General features: G+C 38.1%; 1 protein-coding gene across 1 annotated transcript in view; it reads left to right on the top strand.

Annotated features, from left to right (window-relative positions):
• Window positions 1-4,844: 4,844 nt before the first annotated feature.
• Window positions 4,845-22,441, top strand: part of LOC306762828 (A-type potassium channel modulatory protein KCNIP2) — a gene marked incomplete at both ends in the record, with an annotated part of 103,484 nt that continues 85,887 nt past the window's right edge. Inside the window, one exon of the mRNA XM_079249454.1 lies at window positions 4,845-4,917. Coding sequence (XP_079105580.1) covers window positions 4,845-4,917 — 73 coding nt within the window. The remainder of the gene's footprint in view (window positions 4,918-22,441) is intronic.

Consider the following 22,441-nt stretch of genomic DNA (forward strand, 5'->3'; position numbering starts at 1 on the left):
AGTCTTTTCTTTTAATCTCTTACAGCAAGGGTGTCCAAGTCTGGTCCTTCAGATCTGCTATCCTGAAACTTTTGATGAATCCTTTTTCCAACACAGCTGAACCAAATGGCTGAATTTCCTCATCTGCATGTCATCCAGCTCTGCAGAAGCTTAGTAACGAGTCCTTCATTTGAGTCGGGTGTGTAGGAGAAGGGTGGCATCTAACAGCTGCAGGATTGTAGATCTAGAGGACCAGACTGAGGCACCCCTGTTTTTACACTATATCTTCAGGTCCCCAAACAGCACTGTGTTTGCTGGTTTATAAAATTTCAGTTCATCTATATTATTAAGTCAGAAAGTAAAATATCAACATAACACAAATTGGCATTATCTGCATGCTTGTAACTGGAGATGTATAATGAGAACATGGGCTACATTAATGCAAGTAAGTGAAGAAACTATCACTTAGTGGGAATACTGGGGATGTTTTTCTTCTGTGACAAATGTAAACCTTAGACTAAATAAAAAGATGGATGAAGCATCTGTGGTGTCACCCATAGGTTTCTGAAGAGCTAAGTTGAAGCTTCGTGGGCGGTTCCTACCATCGCCATCTTGGCAGAGGAATCCGTGTTGTCTCACCCGGAAAATACAAATATGGGCAAAGAGGTAGAGCTCAGAGGGGGGCTGTGATCGTCATGGTGGGTGACTGACATCAAGCGAACTCTGAGCTGCCTGTAGCTAGGAGCTTACCGAGCTAACCCGGATATAACGGGAGATAACCAGCTAATGTAGGTAAGCAGGCTAAAGCTAAGTCATGTTGTTAACTGGCTCAAAGCCGCGATTGTTCTGCGTTCTTCTTACTTGAAGTGGGAGATTGGATACCTGTCAATCAAAAGGACACGCCCCTAAATATTCTGAATTTTGAGATTAAATTACTTTTAAAAGGGCAAATTAGAAAAAATTTACTCCCCCCACAGTTGTCATGAAAGTTAACCTGACCTATTAAACCGAAAATGGATGGAGGAACTGCAGTTTTATGCACTTCCGCATCGGCTTCACTTTTAACCGCCGGAGGTTGCCGCTTGATGTAAACACACAAGCATGTGCAAATGCAGAGTAATCATGCAATGAGGTACTGAATGTGATAAATAATGTTAATGATTTTTATATTGTTTTGGACATACGCTAGTGAAAGTCACAGACAGTCACAGAAAAGGCAAGACTTTCTTTTTCTTTTTAGGGGGAAAATGAATGTATTTAGAATCCAGCTTTTCCATTTAGTCAAATGCAAGACCAAATCAATAACCCTACTTGGGGAATACAGCACACACACACACCTTAAAAACAAAGTGAATGTTTTATATTTGCTCTGTTGCTATTAAATCTTTGGATTCTGACAAGAAAACTTGTTCTAACTCTTTAAACTGGACACCTCGAGACCAGAGTCTCCATTTATTCTCCAATGAACACATTCCATTTTGATCAGATGCATTGTCAGGCCCTTTATAAATTAAAATGTAGTTTTTGTATGAACAAACAAACAAAAAAAGAAAAAGTTATGGAAGTTTTTTAGGAATGTGACATACACACACATCTCAGTAAATTAGAATATTATGAAAAAGTTCAAAATTTTTTGTTACTCATTTCAGAATGTGAAACCTATTTATTTTAGATTCATTACACATAGAGTGAAATATTTCAAATATTCAATCCTTGAAATTTTCATAATTGTGGCCTATAGATCATGAAAACCCAAAATGCAGTGTCTCAGAAAATGAGAATATTGTGAAAAACTTTAATTTCGGAAAGTCATGGTGTCACACTCTAATCAACTAATTAACTCAAAGTACCTGCAAAGGTATCCTAAACCTTTAAATGGTCTGTCTGGGTCAGATGGCTACACAATCATGTGGAAGACTGCTGACTTGACAGATGTCCAGAAGATGATCATTGACCCTCCACAAGGAGGGAAAGCCACAAAAGGTCATTTCTAAAGAACCTGATTGTTCACAGAGTGCTGTATACAAGCATATTAATGGAAAGTTGAGTGGCAGGAAAAGGTGCACCAGCAAAAGAGAAAACCGCAGCCCTGAGAGGATTGTCAAGCAACATTCATTCAAGAATTTGGGAAGCTTCACAAGGAGTGGACTGAAGCTGGACTCAGCGCATCAAGAGCCGCTACGCACAGACGAATCCTAGACATGGGCTACAAATGTCACATTCCTCGTGTCAAGCCACTCCTGAACCAGAGACAACGACAGAAGCATCTCACCTGGGCTGAGGAGAAAAAGGACTGGACTGTTCCTCAGATGAAAGCAAATTTTGCATTTCATTTGGAAATCAAGGTCCCAGCATCTGGAGGAAGAGTGGAGAGGCACAGAATCCATGTTGCTTGATGTCCAGTGTGAAGTTTCCACAGTCAGTGATGATTTGGGGAGCCATGTCATCTGCTGGTGTTGGTCCACTGTGTTTTCTGAAATGCTCAGTCAACACAGCTATCTACCAGGAAATTTTAGAGCACTTCATGCTTCCTTCTGCTGACAATATTTATGGAAATGCTGATTTTTTTTTTTTTTTTTCCCAGCAGGACTTGGCACCTGCCCACACTGCCAAAAGTACCAAAAGCTGCTTCGATGACCATGGTGTTACTGTGTTTGATTGGCCAACAAACTCACCTGATCTGAACCCCATAGAAAATCTGTGGGGTATTGTCAAGAGGAAGATGAGACAACAGACCCAACTATGTAGATGACCTGAAGGCTGCTATCAAAGCAACCTGGGCTTCCATTACACCTGAGCAGTGCTTCACTCTGATGCAGTAATTCATACAAAAGGAGGTCCAACCAAGTATCTAGTGCATGGAAATGAACATACTTTTCAGAGGCCTGACATTTGTTTAAAATATGCTTTATTTCATTGATCTTATGTAGTATTTTAATTTTCTGAGACACTGCATTTTGGGTTTTCATTATCTATAAGCCACAATCATCAAAATTTCAAGAAATTAATGTTTGAAATGTTTCACTCTATGTGTAATGAATTTAAAATAAATAGGTTTTATATAATATATGGGTTTCACATTCTGAAATGTGTGACAAAAAATATTGAACTTTTTGATAATATTCTAATTTTCTGAGATGTACCTGTAAGCATATCCCAACTTTTATACAATTTTTGGCAAAGCTACATGAAGGGGTAGAGTCTCTAATAAAGGATACAAAAATTGTAATTTAGGCTATTTTAGCAAAATGAATAAAATAAAATAGCTGGTGATGTAAACAAGTAGAATGTTTTTTTTTTTCTAGACTTTTTAGTCACTGCTAATTCAAACCTCCCAAAAGATAACAGTTGAAATGTTAAATCAAGACAGATTTCTATATGGTCATCTCAAAGTAAAAACAGATGAAACTTAAGTAGTTGTCCATCTGAAACTGAAGGTTACATTTAGAGAATTTTTGGGCTTAAATTTGGGAAACCTCTTGTCAATGAGAAAAAAAATTATCTAAATGCTTTAAAACAGGTATTTATTTAAAAAAAACAAAACAATTGAACTTCAAAATTTTTCTTAAACACACAGAAAAAGTAAGCATATCATCTGTTACCCATGAAGCCAAACCCCCAACAATACCATGAAGCAGCTTCCATACTGTTGCAGTCAGTGTATCAGATATCATGCAAGGTAAAACTTGGGCACATTCATTCAGCTTTTGTAGCTACAGTAAGGATTTTGACACATCTACATAACACAAACTGAATGACAACTTGCGTGGCAGATATGACACTTAAGGCTGAAGTCAGGGTCTCACTGCCAACCTCTTATTGACATATGTCTGATTCACATGTCATCTGATTCCTTTGAGAGCAAGAGGAATGACTGAGCAGTAAAATGAAAGGAATCTGTAGCATCTTCAAACACTGGCAAAAAAAAAAAAAAAAAAAAAAAAACACCTCCCAGACATCCAAATACCTAAGAGATGACAAAACATACACTTGTTCATGTATGAGGTAAGTAAACAGAAGCATGTATAAAAGGATGAAGAATGTAAACCACGAGATAATGTAGAAAACAAGACAGATTCTTTGACAGATTGTGACCAAATGTCACTGTCATAAGCGGGAAAGGCGAAATGAGGCAAGTCACCAAAGAGGAGAGATGAGCGGGAGAAAAGCTAAAGACACAAGGCTTCCCAGAGCCAGTGAGTATTTATAGATCTGATATAGACAGAACCTCTGCCTGGCAGCAGCAGTGTGCTTCTTGTTGCTCCTGTTGATGTCTCTGTACACATTCAGCGTGGCTCTGACTCCATGAGGAACATGAGGAAGAGATGCGACGGCAATATTAAGAGCATAAAGAAAGAAAAGCAAAACATGGATGAGTCACAGATGTGGATGAGTGAAACCATGAGTATGGCTGTTTACTCAGAGGAATGACACTGGTGAAAGTTTCACTCATATATTGTCCACTTAAAGTTGTTTAAGATCTCTGAAGTAAAACTAAGGGTGTGGGGATCATGAAGCTGAACCAAATCTCTCTGCATCCACAACTCGCCTTCCCTCTCTGTGCACACTCAAGCGTACGCGTGCGCGCGTGCCAGCCCTATGGTGAGATTGGCGGCCAGAAGCGCGTTTGTTTCAGTCAGCTCCTGCATGCCGAGAGCGCACACTGAAGCAGCCACGGGAAATAACGGCATAGCATAGCGCTGGCTTTTCTGCTTCTGGCACACTAAATATGACCCATTAAACGGTAGTATACTTACTCTGTCAAGGCGAAATAGAAAAACTACATTTTCTTTGACCCCTTTTACAAGATTTGCTAACATATCAACTGCTTGCCACAGTTCCACATTCCGGTGCACGCGGGGAATATGAAGGCGAAAAACCGTGACCAAAGCTTGTCGGACTCCAGGGAGCTGGACGGATCGTATGACCAGCTGACGGGTGAGTCAGAAACAGCGTTGGATGATGTAGAATTACCAGTAAAATGAAGATTCAATATAAGTTACTGATCATTTGAAAACAGACTAATCCACCTAACTTCTGTTGGGTTAAAATGTTTCTGGAAAAAAAGGATAGTTTTAGATTTGCATTTTATTTTAAGTTTATTTGTTGCGTTTTTTAATGTTAAGCTTCAGTGATTAAAAAAAAAAAAAAGATTTATGTTTCTGTTTCATTCTTATAAGTAGCCTTTAGTTTTCCCTTTAAACTGGATCAAATAAAAGGAATTACCAGCTAAAAATGTAAATATATTGAATTTTTTACTGACGGTGTTGCATGACATTGTGCTTGTAGCAAGTGATGCATAATTATGGTTTGCTAAAATCAAACATTTTAAGGACAGTGATGTGATTATACTGGCCTGGCTCAGCCATGGGAGAACACCTTTCGTTGTAAGGTTTTCACTTTTGTTTTGTGTCTGATCAAATTGTGCACTTCCGAGCACAATCACGCCTCAGTGTGTTGATCAGTCCAGACTGACATCTCTCACATTCCTGTGAGCTTTGTCTGCTGGTCTGGGTCAGAACTGCAGTTTAAAGGGCTCTAATATTCACAGGGAACGTGGCAGACAGGGTAAATCTGTGCGTAATTTTGCGTCTGCGCTTTAAATCCCTGCAAAACAACTTGGTTCAGGCTTTGTGGAGTGAAATTAATATTATCCGTACGCGTGAGAAATTTCTCCTCCACTTTCCGAACACAAATGAGACTTGACACACACAATGATGCCTGTTGACACTGCCTATACGTGTGTACGCAGCATTGTGAGCTGAGCTGAGCTGAGCACTCTCTTCAGGTGTTTCCTTGTCATCGCACCCTTCCTGATCCTTCCTGATCTCATTAAGACTCGCGCAGCATCTTCTGCAAACGTCCCCAAATTAGATCCTTGATTTTTAAGCCTGAACACGATGCAGACCTTCAAAGAGAAGTTGCGCCCGTCCAGACAGCATCATGCCTCCGGCTCGACATGGACACCATAATCTCATTTGCACGAGTTCGCGCATTTGCATCTAAGCAGCGCATTGTCACAAGATTTTAATGCATCTTAAATGAAGATGTAAGTGTGTCTGCGACATACAGCATGTGAGTGGGTATAATCTGCTTTATCTGTGAATACTTAAGGCTCATCAAAGTGAAGGTATGCAAGTAACTCTGCCAGTGTGTGTCTGTGTGTGAGCATGTCTACCCAGAATGATCAAGATCATTCAGCTTGTCATCCTTGTCAATCCGAACAGTGAATTGTCATAAGATCTTCCAAAGGTTCAACTCAATGGAAAAGTTGCAAGGAACAATAACACAACAAAATATTGAAAATTTAATAAAAACTGCCCAAATTATTTCCACATCAGTCAGTGAAGGTTAGTGGAATAAAGACATGGAACTAAAAACTTAGCATGCTATTTACATCAGCAGGACTGTCATATTAAACCATACTGCACCCAAAACTAAAATTTTAATGATCAACAAGAAGTCTCTCTCTCCCCCCCCCCCCCCCCCCCCCCCCCATTTCCCCAGAAGAAATAACAGATAAAGAAACAACAACAGAGTTGCACAACATTAAAATGTTACCCAAATTAAATGGCCACATCCTGCAAATGTTACCCAAATGGTTTTGTTTCAGAAGAACCTTCCTGGTTAGTAATTCATTCATTCATTCATTATCCTAAGCGCTTAGTCCGATTAAGGGTCACGGGGGGCTGGAGCCTATCCCAACAGTCTTTGAGCGAAAGGCCTGGTTAGTCATATGACAACCAAAAGGATCTCTGGAGGGATATTACGCATACATTTATATGCAGGCCATATAAAGTTGATTTTTTTTTTTTTTTTTAAAGATCCTTTGAAGTTGTCTTAAAATGTTTCTTTCCTCTGAAATCAGATGCAGAAATAACGTCTAATATGAATGTATTACAGATGATTAGTAAACTTTGCCGTGGTGGAGATTAGACTCCCTCTAACGTACATCTCAGCTCTTCACAAGAATCTTCTATTTTCCCTTTTACATCATCTCATCCCCTCTTTTCATTCCAGCTTGTAGAAATAGTCCCCCGTGTCTGTCCACAACAAGTCATATTGCTTTTTTAATAGTTGAACTGTGGGAGAGAAAGAGTGCACTAAGTCACTCACTGTGCCTAAGCGATTTACTCCTGGCATAGTTAATGACTTTTTCAAAGCTGTGAATTGCATGGTTAATTCATCTTTGTAAGACGCTGTCATGCCTGGCCCTGATAGTTTGCATGCTTATTAAGGCTGCTTTTGCCAAGTGTTGGTGTAATAATGATGATATGCAACTTAAACTCTGGAGAAACATTACTTGTCATTTGTGTTTGCCAGTTTTTTTTTTTTTTTCTTTTTTTTATCCTGAAAGTAGTTGACTGCAGAGTGGCTCGACACGCAATATGGTAAATCTGTCGTGACTATGCTGCATTATTGCCTAATTATTCCAGCTTACATTGATCATTTTTTTAAAATAAAAATTGCTTCCCTTCACCTGCATATAGCTGCAAGAAACTGACACAAAAGCACAGCATCAGTAAGCCTCATTATTTTCCAAACAATGTTTTGTGAAATGATATGAAATTAACACCTTAAAACCCAGTTTTAACATGGATGTATTTAAACATGTTTGTTGATATATAGGATAAAGGTATTTCAGCAGGCATAGCAGCTGTCCTCTGCGGTGCATCAGTGTACTCTGAGAGAGCTTTGGCTCCTCCTAATAAGTATAAACCCCTCAGAGAATATTATTTGGGATTTTTTTTCTTTCCTTTTCTTTCTTTTTCTTGTGGGTCTTTAAAATATTGATTTTTTTTCTTCTTCTTCTTCTGTTTGTGTTATACATTTCTAATTTATGGCTCATGCATAAAATCCCAGACAAGCATGTTCTGCATCTTGTGACACGAACCTTGATATTGTTTTGTACCTTTTTTTTGTAATTTATTCATGGTCTCATTCACACTTTAATGTATAAATTAACAGTGAGGGGATCTCAGATGACAGAGATGCTGTTTTGGTTGGTCACTACAGAGGAAATTATACAACAAAATGCACATCTTGAAGCAAATTGGAAAAGGCCTTAGTTATAAAATTAAAATCAAACTAAACAATATTTAAAGACAAGGCATTATGCGTTTAGATCTACATTAAATGATCAAAACATCTCAGTGACTATTTAAGACAGAAGGGAAAGTGTGCAGTGACAACAGAGGGTGTAGCGCGATGTCCACGGTAAAGGAGATGGTGTTGCAGACCGACCCACTGCACCAGCATCCTCTATTACTTATACATTAACCACTGGGAAGGAATATAAATTACAAGAATATGAAAATATAACAGCAAGGCTGATTTTGAAGCATGAGCAGCAAAGAGAGGAAGGCTGCTTCGAACATTTCATCACTTAATGGTAAAGTTTCCACATGATCCATGAAAAATGGAATTGCATAGTGAGAATAGCATGATTTCAGTAGTTTTGAAGCTTCCCAAAAAGAAAAAAAGGGGGGGGTATTTGATAAAAGTTCATGTTTTATCTATTTAAAAGGGGAGCCTCCTTGAGAGGCATCAGTTTGCAGTCCTGACTCTATTTTGGGCTTAAATCTTGGTCACAGATCAACAAAAATGTACAGAAAAAAAAACAAAAAATTGAAAGTGAATTGTTTTATTTTAGCAGGCAGTGAATTGTATTTTTTATTATACCATCTAACAGACATCTATTTTTACCCTCTTTTGGTCATTCTGTGGGCTCGTCGTGAGGATTTTACACTGTTTCTATTCTTTAAACTGCACTTGTTTTATTGCATCATTCGGTTCACTTTCTTCTCCTGCGATCAAATGGCAGCTCAATGGAGAAGTGGTGCAAACATCTGTCTAACTTAAGGCACCTAATTTTTCAGTCAATTGATCATGTGTCATTTTGCTTCTGCTGACATTTAGTTTAGATACAGTTTCGGAGTTGTGTACCACAGCACTAACCTGACCATGTTCTGTTTCAGCCAAATTAAAATAAATGCAGCTTAAGTTGAAGGATTCACATCCATATAATTTAAGAACTCTAAGAAATTCATATATCTAAATCTCCCCACTTTCAATGCTTAGAGAAGTAGTCTTTGTCATGGGGTGAATGCATAGATATATTAAAGAAAAAAAAAATACAAATTGTCAGAATAATTTTTCTTTTACTTAAAATCTGACAATTCAACACTTTCCAAAGAGCTTTGCAGGTGTGGATATGAAATTTCTACTCAATGTAGTAAAAGAGCTAATAGGTTGTTTTAGTTCTCTGGTTTATGAGATGGTTCAGTTTCTTCCACATTTTCAGAGCAGTGTTTGTTACTCTGCACCCAACACAATCTCATGGCCGATTGTAAAAGGCTTGTTTCAGTCCATAGAAATTACAAAGCAGTTTCACACTTAATGATAAAAAAAGGAAAGAAATGGCACACTAGCTGCATTTTCCACCCTCAGTTTTCTGCTGGAATACAACCTTTGTCATGCTGCAAATGACATTTTCATTCCTAAATGTGACATGTTAACACAAAGTCCCATATAAAGAAAAAGGGGGTGTCAGGAGGTGGCGTTAATCTTTTGCCTGTCAACATCACTGGTTTAAATCCTGTGCTGCAATAATTATTTCCACAATCTTTTAACTTTTTTTACTTTGGCTTTAAATTAGTGATTTCTTAGTCTTCAAATTTTCCCCAACCTTTCAATGCAGGTGTGAGAAAGTGCACATTAAGAATTAGATCTGATATGTTTGGATTTATATGAACAGAAAAACACATGATTCGAGTTATAAAACAAAACACTGACTGATTATACGGCTTTATCTTCCCTGGTAGTCACTGGGTACTTCACTGGGTGGACTGGGACAGAAAAAATCTTCCCTGACACTTTAAAAACTGTTTATCTGCTGCCTGCTCTTCTTCTATGGTATTACAACCAAGTTTAGCTCAAACTTGAATTGTTTTTCTTTGTTAGTTTCTTTTTACTTTTTAGAATAAAGATGTAGTCTGGTCCAGATTGATTGACTCTGGTAAAGAGGCAAACAGCTGTGTCAGTAACAACCTCTGGACTCAAGCGGAGGCTGAATGTAGAAATAGTCTTAGAAAGTGCTTATTCTGTATATTGGCCAAACACCTGCACATCAGCTGCCTGTAACACGTTTTGACCCAAAAGTATCCGACTATTAGCCTACAACCAATAACAGATGGGCCAATTAAGGAAATTTGAAATCTGTTGACTCCCTACATAATGATGATAACGTTTTTATTAAAGTTAAATGTAATAGTTAGCTGGGCTGCTGGCTTTTATCAAACAGTTTGACCAATAAATAAATTGTGTCACCCCAAAGAAACACATTGGCCCACCAGTTTCTTGGTATACTGGAAGGTCAGTCCATGTCTGTTGGTAGCAGTTCCTGTCGTGTGACTCAGCATTTACCTTCTGCACAACTGCCTGCCAGAACGTTGTCTAAATTTCTATACTGGGATTGTAAACAGTATTGCATGCAATGCATTGTATAGTAAGTCATTCTAAAATACTGTAAGCATTCTATTGTTCTCAACATATTTTTTATATCAAAACTTGCATTTTATTACCAAACAAAAAAAAAAAAAAAAAAATTCAGGTTGCTTTTACACCAGGATAGTCTGGGAGGCTGGGTTTGTTTGGGTGGAAAGTTTGGAATAAATGTTGCAGCTTTCCTTGTCTTTCAGGCTCACTTTCACACTGGAAGTGCATCAGGTTTCACCTACGAGTGATCCAAGCAGACTAGATTTTGCTTCTTTGGTCAAGACTAGAGTGCAACTGAGCGTTCACACCAGTCAAAATAAACAGTACAATCCATATACTGAGATCAGGATTGGTTTAAAGCGGACCTTAAACACGCCTAAATTCTTTCTGTCTTCTTCTCTTCAGTAGTTGGTCCGACACATGTCAAAATGCACATGCAGGTCTTACACTTACTGCAATAGCAGAGAAGATGGCATTTACATGCTGACATTTTTCATTTGTGTGCAGAAAAGGGGAGGTGCAATCACTTACAAACGTGCAGTGTATTATCTCTGGGCGATGATAGTCTGTCAACAGACACTTCCGATTTGAAGAAGCACCTGCAGGTTGAGCGCAGCTTCATGATGCCAGAGATTCAGACAGTGCTGGAGCCTCAAAGCAACGACTAGCTTCTGACTCTGTTGAAGCGGTCTCTGAGGGAAATCAGTGAACAAGCTTCTGGTTATTTAGTGAAGGAGAATGCAATTAGCAACTGCAGAATCATTAAAACAAAGACACACGTTCTTGATTACAAGTTTATTTTTAAACACAATCATTGATAAAGGGGATGTTGTATCTGCCATTACTGAGTTAACCAGCAGAGTTTCAGACCATAATACAGAATAAATAATGAGGAAAAGCCAGTGCATTCAAACGTAAGTCATTTTTATTTAAAGTAATGTTTTATTGGAAATTATATATTGGAAAACTACTACATACTGGATGTGTAAACAAATGTTCCTATTTAATAACTTTGTGCTGAGTGTGTTGCTGCACTGCATGTGTGTATACAAGCAGATAGGGCTTTGTATTTAAATCATTATGAGGATTGTGATATTCCAGTAATTAAAAAAACAATTCTGTAAATAACAATGAATTACTAGAATTTATTCTTCTGATGGCTTGAAGTTTGCAACATTCCAACTAAAACACAAAAAGTCTTAGTAACATGTGAGTTCAGTATTTGTGAGAATGGAGGCATTTCTCTGTGTAAGTGTGTGTGTGTGTGTGGGAAGAACAACTACAGGTGAGTCATTCCTCTTACTTACAGTAGCAGTGACTTGTGAGTGAGCATGACGAGAGTGTGTATGTGTGTGTACTTGAAGCTTAGCTGACCTGTGTTGCTTAAAGGCAGTGTGGGTGGTCTCAAATCCCAATTTGAGTGAAATGTAACCCTCTAGAAATAACTCACTCTCAGCCTGTTATGTTGTACTGAAGTGTGTGCGCATGTGTCGGAGTGTGCGGAAGCTTCGCTGTCCGTGTTGTCTTTAAGAGCACCGGCTGAGAGATGAGAGGTAATTATAGACGCATGGTGCAGTAATCTCCTCTTCCACCTCAAACGGCACGCTCAAGAGGAGTCATATCACCTACACACACACACACAAGAGAGAGAACACACACCCAATATCTCATATAAAGCTATTATCTCAACCTTGCCGGGATTTCTTTGCCTCATTTTAATTCAAAAATATCACCTAAAGGCTAAATCTAAGGTGGTTGGCAGCTAGTTGGCCATGCTAATGGAGTTCATCACTGGATACACGAATGAAGAAGAAGGCCATGTTTTGCAATTTGTTTTTTTTTCTTTGTTTTTTGCTTCAAGCTCTGTCTGTCAGATCCATTCTGTCAAAATCTTTTCAATGGTCAGTTGGTTTATTGGTAGTTCTTTTTTTTTTTTTTTTTTTTTAAGGATGAAATTTTTATTGACTAACTGCAACAGTTTTGACGTTCACTTCATCACATATGTGAAATGTAATAGATATCAGTAAATATAAGGAATATATGGAACCCACCTGTCACAAAAAATTACATTAGCAACCAGCTGATCAAAAAAAAGAATTATCCAGACAGACCTCATGTACTCTGTCTCTATGACGGTTTGCTTTCTGTTGTATTTGCATGCGAGGGTTTCGGTCAACATGATGCACAACTAAAAAAAAGACTTTTCATACCTTTATAGCTTTATAATCCAGAGCCTAAATATTTAATTTGAAATTATTATATATTATATAATTTTAAAGATAATTTCTGGGGACGGGTTAATTTCGGTGACATGTCGCTCTGGGCTGACTTCCCTTAGATTGGGGCAGATGGCTATGAGAAAGGCCAACGGTGTTGATAGGAAGGTTATTTGCCACTCTGGATGCTGTATGACTAAAATTCCAGCTTTGTGACTGAGACAGACCCCTGTTCAGTTTAGTAGACTGAAGTAATTTCAGTAAAATGCTCTTGTAGTCTTGTAGAGCCACCACTACAACAGGCACTGCTTAAAAAGCCCTAGTTTAATCTATCATCTGATGTTTAAATACATGTATGATGCATTTGCCTCCCAGAGGTTCCTGTCTTGGTTGCTGGACACTGATTCCCCCTGAAAGTGCACGAAATTGCTGATTCAAATGACTGAATTCCTTTATATTGGGTCACTGTGAGTGGTTCACTTAACTTGAAGTGTCACATTAGTTACATTGCTGCGGGAGGGAAAGAGGGCTGGGATAATAAAAGAGGGGAAGACAGGAATGTAGTTTTGTAGCACAGAGCGCAAAAAGTATTGCAATTACATTAATTAAAATACACTCCATTGCAATTGCTGGGTAAATCCTCATGATACTCTCTTTGTTGGGGGTTTGTCCTCTAATAATATGGGAGCGGACCATCTGAGACTTTAATATTCAGATATTCCTCTGATGGTAAAACTAAATAGTTGACATAATTAGAAATCCATTCTTTATATTTCTCATCCTAATTGTCTTACATGTTTAAATAATCTGACAAGGCCCACACCCACTCCAAAAGCTTGCAAATCAGCTTATATAAGAATGTAATATATATCTTTCTTAATTATAATGTCATCAGTGTCCCACTTTCCATCGCAATGTCCTATGTGTCCGTGTCACTTCTTAGCTGTCTCATTGTCTACCCTCTAACTCCCTCTCTGACCCTTATCCCTCGCCAAGTCTGTCAGGCCACAGCGGGACCGTAGCTTAATAGGGCGGGAAGCCAGAATCAATCCTAACGAGTTTTAATCTTTGATAGAATCTACAGAGGGCTAGGCGATCGTTAATTAAAATAAGCCCTGTTCACCTCTCCCTTGGTGCCACAACCTCTTCTCCTCTCCTGCTCTCGTTCTCTGTAAACACATTCATTTATAAGTGCCTGCAGGAGGAAAAAAGGAAAGGAGTTGAGAGGAAGAAGAACAAAGCAACAGGAGTTGAGATGGGAGAGTTGAGAAGAATTGGGCTGGGAAAAGTCAATGTATGTCTCAAACTCAGGATGAAAGAATTAAGGAGGATCAAGGACAAAGAGGGAAAAACCTTTAATTCGGTCGCTGGTACAGACATCAGGGTTTTCTGTTCTCTCTACAGCAGTTTGATGCTGCTACCTTGTCGGAAATGCTTAAAAACAAGCAACAGATTGATTGACTGACAGAAACCGTCTCTCAGTATGACAGAGCCCCATGTCAGTCATTGAACGCCTAACCATCGCTTTGCTGCTCCGTCATTCACAACATCTGATCTGCATTACAGGATGATTTTCTGTCCATTAAATTGGCCAGCCTCCATTAGATGGAGGGTAGCTCATCAGTATGGGGAGGAGGGGAGTCCAGCAGATAACCAGGCATGACTGCATGATGCGGTGCAAGTTGTAATATGTTTTCCTTTTGTTGTGCTCTTAGGCTCATTCTGCATGCACGAAAACATTAGCAGAAAACCCTCTTGTCAGAATTTATCATCATGCAAGTCTTTGATTGAAAAGGGGGATTGCTGTGTGTGTGTGTTGTGTGAGAAACAACATGCATTTGTTGTCTGAAGGATGTCTGAAGGGTACATGTGACTTCCATTAAATTTTTTAGTGAGAAGGACGTCTGGGGGAGTGTGTGGCTGTTTATCTTTACCTCTTTCCTCTTCTTAATAGTGCAATTTGGTGGCATATTCCCATTTGAATCTTGAATAAAAGATGATGTATGTCATGATGTGATCTCATCTAGATGGTAAGAGGGAACACATGCTAAAAGATAAGCAATAATAATGCTAATGTACCCTTCTAATGACAAGCCAAATGAAGGTCCTGAGTGACAACTCTGGTGGGTTTGACCCCACATCAGAAGATTACGGAGGTCTGGGGTTTGCTCAAAAGAATATATTATGCGTGCAGCTACATAACACCTATAAAGAGTCTTACAATCCAACACACAAATGAACAGAGACGCTTGGTTTTGACCTGGGGCATGCTAGTGTGGGAGAACACCACATCTAGTCTTGCAATCAATCAGTTAGCTCTGACAGAACTTTGGACAAGGTCCGGTCAATAACTGGCGCACAAACACACAAACATGAACACACATATTCACAGATTCATATGTGCACAGTTGAAAATGGAAGCACAGTGGAGCAAGCTTGATCAATATCTGTCAGTAAGCCTACCAATCAGACTAAACTTATTGTCTCCCTGTACACACACTGCCTAACTGATAGGCCAATCAAGACAAGTTTAATTGAGAATGCTCTCTGCTTTTTCTGGCCAGCAGTCATGAGATGCAAACTGGTTTCAGTCTTTTGTTGTTCGACTAAAGATTATTGATATTGCCAGTTTCAAATCAAAATGTTTAATGGTTGTTTTGGTCTGTTGGCTTGAAACTTTAGTGTCTTTATTTGAATAAAAAAACAATCCACATTACAAATTGGAGGACTTTCACACACAAGACAATGGAATGTGTTGTCTCTTATTGTTTCACTTTTTATTTTTAACCTAGTTTGCTTTAAAAATAGACTGTTTAATTTTTAGTCACTATTGATGTCTAATTTTTTTAGACATCCTAAATGCAGATATTTTATATGGAAGTGAAGAGGATTTTTTGGCGTCTGTTTTTTTTAAATTTTTTTTTTTTATATATTTGCATTTAGCTTTGTTTTATTTTATACTACATTCCATTTTCAGCCTCTAGGTGTTATCTTTTCATTTTCTTCTGTGAAAGAGAGACCAACATGCACTGCAACGTTTATCCAGGCGTACCTGCACAAAGAGGAGAAATACGTTAATAATGCCAATACTGTCATATTCTTCTACTCGTAAGATAAGGAGCAGAAAAATGACAAGGAAGTGTTTCGTGCTTCATGGTAACATCCCTCAGCAGTCTAAGCCTATGGCAGCATAACTAAGAGATGGCTAGACCACCCCTAACTATAGGATTTATCAAAAAGGAAGGTCTAAAGCTTAAGCTAACATTTTCCGTGTTATTTGACTTTGATTTGATTGTCATGTATTATGTAAACTGTTTGAATTTATATAAATTCTTTTAAACAATTTTGAACCCATTTTAAGTTAATATATGTTGTGCAGTGTGGTTTGAGATAAGAGATGCTAACATGTATGTGTTCCTTCTTTAAGACAAGGATTGAACTATGATAAATTAATGAGACTGGATATTAAAATCACCAAAGTCTGTATTTAAAAGTGTCAATCTAACTACACATAATTATTACAGCTCATAATAATATATGGAGAAAACCCTTGCTGTGAAGATAGGTCAAACCAGGAGCGAATAAATTGTACAAGTAGAAGAAATGTAATAGATGATCTGGTGGGTCTGCTTGCTCCATCATGCAGTCTTGTCATTTGAACAGTGAACAGAAACTGTTAAGCCTGCATCATTAGCTCCCTGGCAGCCCTTAACTGCGCTCGCCCTGGCCCTAAAATGACCACCTTCATCATCACTGTACTGTCAGCCAGAGGCCAGGTTGTCACGGGGGACACTTTCTGACAGGTTGGTCTTTATTTCTCCCTAGAGGGATGCTGAAGTCAGCCAAATTCATAACCAGCTAAATATGCACACTGTGACAAGGTAGAAGGAAATGAAACCAGTTGAAGGATGTGATGGAGTTTAAGGTATTGTTACAGTTGTATGTATGAGATAATTTTTGTGGATTGTTAAAATGCTGAGCTGGAAAGTTTGTGTTCTGCTTCATCAAACCTTGTCATTCAAAGTCCTGACTCAACTGTCAAACCCACAGACACTTTCAGACAGTTATGCCCCACTAACACCTTGTAAATCCTAAAGACGCATACTTCAGAGCTTTATCATTTGTTTACATGTTTAATCCTTTTGCCTTAATCATCTTGCTTTCATTTTGCTCATGCTGCATCTTTGCTTCTTGGCTCTGGGGCTTGAAAATCCTGTTTTCCCTCTTGCTATCGTCCACTGGCACTAGTAAACTGATTACTCACACACCGACTTGACGTTACATAAGTGCTTCTCTCCAGGCACCATGGCCCGGCACCACAATTTTAGAAGAGTTAATGGAGTCCACTAATCAACACACACATTGACACAGACATACAAAGGTATGTTTGATTGATTGGTGGTGTGATAGTCTAGACAGCAATGGGATCATTAACAACCTAGAATGGTGCAACAGTCTCTGACATTAAAATTGGACCCAAAGTAAATGCTGTACACATGACAAAGGTGGAACACTTAAAGAAACAAGGTAATGTTTAAATGGAAAATATAGAAAAGGAATGGAACTGCACAACGTCTGCCTAGTGCTGGTTTCTACTTTTGCTCAGCAAAGGCTAAATTAATACTTTTAGATTTATAACAGTCAGTGAATCCCCATCTAGTCAGCATTTGTTGGCTTTGTTTGTGTGAGTTTTTTTTGTCTGTGCAATACTCTGATGGTTGGATTGGTTGGTCTGACAAGTCATTTATTAACTTTCAGTATTGTTTAAAATAAAGATTCAGTGAATAATATTCAGTTGTACCTACATTTTCTATTGATTTATTTTTCATTTACTATTTTTTGGTCCCTGCTGTAATGCAAAATTTGGTTAGCAATGTTGCTGTTAGCTTAAAATAGCCTTTAAAAATGTGTCCTACAGTATATTAACTGTGAGATCTTCTCATTGTTATATGCCACACATCCATCCTTTCAGGCCAAATGTAACTTGATTTCATCAGTCACTTGTACTCAAAACACAGACAAGCGAGTGACTGACAAGTTACTGACTATTAGGACAATTACATCCAACGTGTTGCCTCAAAAATAAAAGCCCTCCCTGGAGATCGGGCCATCACATAAGCAATGACATTTTGAGACATAAATGTTTATACATTCTGTTGTTTCCAGCTTTTTCTCTTTTGAGTTTATTTGAGGACGAGATGGAGCTAAAATGTCAGCGTTTACACACTGACATAATCTAGATAGTGACTTAACAGGTGACCCTGAAATGATAAAATCAGAATTTTATTATACCTGAGCAATGTTTTCATAATCTCAATAAGTGGCTTGTAAGTCACAGTTTCAGAATTGTTTCACCATTTAACAGCATAAGGTAAAAAAAAAAAAAAACAACAAAAAAACAACTTAGATCATTTTATAAGGAAATCCACTGAAATAAAACACAATACAAGCAAGCAAGCAAAGAGTGTAGAACATAAAGAGTGAAATAGGGGACAGCTGGCACAAGCAGAAGACAAATATAACGTGATGACTGAACCCTGAAAGCAAGCTGCTGTAAAAACTCATGCAACACAGTGCTTGGCTGATTTTGTGCCTTTACTGACAAAACTCAACTCGACAGTCTGGCCACAAATGAATGCTTCTGGTTTAAACGTTAACTTTGCCAACTGTGTGGTTTTACCTTAGCCACATTATACCTACTTATAGTTTCTTCCCTCAAGGTGTTTTTCTGGACAGACATTTTGCTTTGTCACAACTGGAAAAAACACCGCTGTAATTAATAACATAAGTCATGGCTCGCTTCTCGGCAGTGGCCCAGTAATTCCTAACATGTACAGTTAATGTTAATCCCATTCCTCCCGACTGGAGTTCTTATCATCACCACCGAGGCTACTTCACCATTTAGAAATAGTCAAGACTTACCTTTTTGTTTTTCTAATTTAATTTTCATTCTGTCCTTGGCTCAATCAGTTGGCTAAACCTTGGTAATTGAAGCTAGCAAAGAACGCCACGCTGCACTTGCCTTGCCCACATGCAGCCATGTTGCATGATCCAGTGAGATTTATGTTGAATACTGTAGGCTGCACAGCCTCTGCAGTCCACTCAGCATTGAAACTCAGCTGCTCAGATGTTAAAACATTAGTGAAAGAAGTAGCCTGAAGATGTTTAAGGCTTACATGCTTTTAGTTTTAGTTTGCTGCCGTTAACATTCTTGACAAATGGTTTGCAAACAACAGTCAATCCATAAGGTAATAAATGTGTAAGTTTGGGAGTTTTACAGGAGTCAAGTAGTCAAACCTGTTAAAAATATCCAAATATTATGTTCTTATTACCTTCAGTAACTCACCAAAACTAGCCAAATAGTCTATCAATCTGTCTATTACTCTAATCTAATCTAATTTAATTTACATAAAAATAAATGTAGAGAAAAATCCTAATTTATACACTACCAGTCAAAAGTTGGATACAGTTTTTCCATTAAATTCAAGGGGGAAATTGTGTCCGAACCTTTGACTGGTAGTGTATCTGTATATTTTTCAAATTTTTCAATTTTTTTTTCTTTTTCTTTTTTTTGCATTTTAATAACGCCATGTTGTAAAACCAGGCCTCAGGTCATTCAATTTTTCTCTGACATTTTTAGAAACTCATGTTAAATGGGTGAAACGAACAAATAGTAGAAGTGAAAAGGAAATTACTTTTGTAGGAAGACAATATTCATAAAATAGAAGTTATTTTAAATCAAGTTTGGCAGGCAGGATCAGGAGTGACTGAACCGTGACTCAGTGCTTCACAGCTTACTCACCAGCAGTAATCTATTTTCCACTAATATTACCTGAAATTAAAGAAGATATCATTTTAAGTTGGAGAAAGTCAGAGTAGCATCTGTTTACAGGTTTATTTTACATGATGTTTGCTTCTAATGAAGGTGAATTAAGAAGTGGAGCACAGGTTTTGCTGCACACTCATTGTACAGAGAAAGTCATTAAGAAAGGTATAATGATTATTAATGAGTCCCACGGGAAATTCCTGCGCTGAAATATGGGTCTGTTGTTTTCTTCCTGTGTGCTCATGATGGAGCGATGCTCTGCTGGAATTTGGCATGTAAGGCCACACAAGGAGCTTACAGCTCACACAGTTGAGAGGAGGATGAGCAGAGTTTTGGGTCTGCATCATTATGTTAACGTGCCTGGAAAGTTCTCACTGTGCTTTAATTTGGTTTTTTTGTTTGTGTGCATGCGTGATGTATGGGTGTGGAAAACTTGCAAAGCTTCTCTCTTTCTTCTCTCCTTGTATACAATCTGGTTACATTTGTTGATTTTAAACTGTTTGTATTCTTATGAATAGGCAACTTTACACTATTTAAGATCATGTTTTAGGTTCATAAATGCCAGATTAGTGAAGATTTTCACAGTTTGGTGAATATTAACTGAGATTGTGTTAATATGGGGTATTGCAATCTCATTGGAACAAGTGTGAAGAGATGTTTTCTTGGTCACACTATAGAGCCCAGTCATTGTGGCTTGTTTACTGCCCGAAGGTCGCTGTGGTGAGTATTTGGTGACATGAACCACTGTTGAGAGATTTCTGGAATGCAAAATTTCTATGGTAGCTCTAAGATGCAAATTAAACGTCTTGGTGCCAAACAGCAGATCATGCTTTAGCATGTTGCTGAATAAATCCTGACATTAGATTTCTAATATAGCAAAGTCAAAGGTCTTGCTTACTCCTGTGCTTTTTTAAACTTTTACCATTATCCATCCCATCTTCATAGTTTTTCCTCTACATGGCATGGCTGTACGAATGACAGGCAGTACTGGTAACGAAGTCGTCCATTTTGAGTCTCCTCTGGATACAAAGTTAGTGGTTTCCACTACTGTGCTTGGGTGAGCACAAGTTGAGAGTGGCTGGCTTTCACTAGTGGAAAGTGATATGTATGTATGAGTCTGGATTGTTTGTCACTGAAGGGATTTCTTTATATTAGCCATTTGAGTGAGGGCAAGGGGGTGAAGTGTGTTTTGGGTTCTTAGAGTTAAAAAAAAAAAAAAAAAAAAGCTAATATCTTTCTACCAGTCAGACATAATCCACAACAGTCAGTCTTTAAGTTGATGGGAGAAAATAACACTTTCAGACAAGTAAAGCTGCATCGATCAATAATAATGTCAAACTTGTTTGTTTAATTGCAGAGAATCATGAAAACAATCTCACACAGTCGATAAGATTAAGTAGCATGCACATCTCTACCTACCACGTTTCATTTATTCCGTGTTTTACATTTGTACAGTTATTTATGTCCTGTTAATTAGCGTCTAGCCTTGCTTCTCTATAAAACTCTACAACGGAGGTTGCTGTAATTTTGTTTTGCATCATTAAGTCTTGTTTTGTATCACCAGATCAGATGCTAGCAATTAAAAGGCTGCTGTTTGTGTTCAGTTTTCCATTAACAGGGAAACTGGACAGGTATTGAATTTGTCATTGTTGTTTTTTAGGCTTTAAATTGTGTTGAATTTGAGTTGACACGGAAACAGCAAGTGTCCTCAGGCCAGATACATGAAGTTTGAAGAAAACACCCATTCATTGTGATAGCTGCATCATTAGCGTCCTTTAAAAGGTATACTGCTTTTCATGAGCACAGCTGGGGGGTTAAATGGACGTATGCAGACATTTCCAGACACATTTCTGTGACTGCCTATTTTTATTTCTTTCTACCTTTTGATTTTTGGTTTCTCCTTATTAAAAACACAATAACCATTCAAAACATTCATTAATTCATTAATTCATGCATTCATTCAATATCCTAACTGCTCAGTCCAATGAAGGGTCGTGGGGAAGCTGGAGCCTATCCCGGTGAAAGGCAGGGTACACCCTGGACAGCTTGCCTGTCCATCGCAGCCATTCAAAACATGTTAAAGAAAAAACTAAAATGAACAAACAAATTTACACTTTCTCCATTTTTGAGAAAGGCTCCAGTTGAAATATAAACTGGGATCCTAACCACCACACAAAAGTAGCATTTTAGTAAAGAAGTGGACAAAGGAATAACATTCAGATACGTCCGACTATAGTTTGAAAAAGATTGAATGAATTGTTTCTTTCCTTGCTGCATCTTTCTTGGCACTTTCGCAAGCATATTGTGTAGATGACACTCCTGCTGTCACAGCTCAACATTCTTTTCTGGGCTGGAATTTTACAAGTTTATATGTATGTAATTTAGCTTTAATCTACACTGATTAGTTTTGTATTAGTTTTTACACCATTTCACCAGTATCATGCTGATGCCAGTATGTCACTTCATACTGCAGTCCTGATGGAGAGGAGGGAGGCTGAAGCAGCAGTTAAATTGCAGGAGCATTCCTTTAATTTTCTGTCTTTTGGTTGCAAAACTGTGACAGCAGTGGTTATGAAAGCAATCTCTTTTCTGCAGTCAAAGAAATCTCCATGGGTATTCCACATTAGTTATACTGTATGAGCTGAAACAAGAGTACTCACAGTGTTTTCTGGAGATTCATTACATCTGTGTACATTAAAGGTGCTTCAGTGATTCCTGCCTTGGAAAATACTGTGAAGTACTTAAAAACACAAAACCATGAGAGAATCTTAAGTTTTCAATGTGGTGACCACAATTTTTCTTTTTTGTTTAAGTGTGTGTAATTTGTAATTCATGGGCAAATGTTCAAAAAAACCCCTGAAAAAAATCCATGTAGAGCAGATCAAAGGTCCCTGCTATGCTATTAATGTGAGAACATGCGTGT

Source organism: Telmatherina bonti, assembly GCF_933228915.1.
Source record: "Telmatherina bonti genome assembly, chromosome: 11".
Lineage (NCBI taxonomy): Eukaryota > Metazoa > Chordata > Actinopteri > Atheriniformes > Telmatherinidae > Telmatherina > Telmatherina bonti.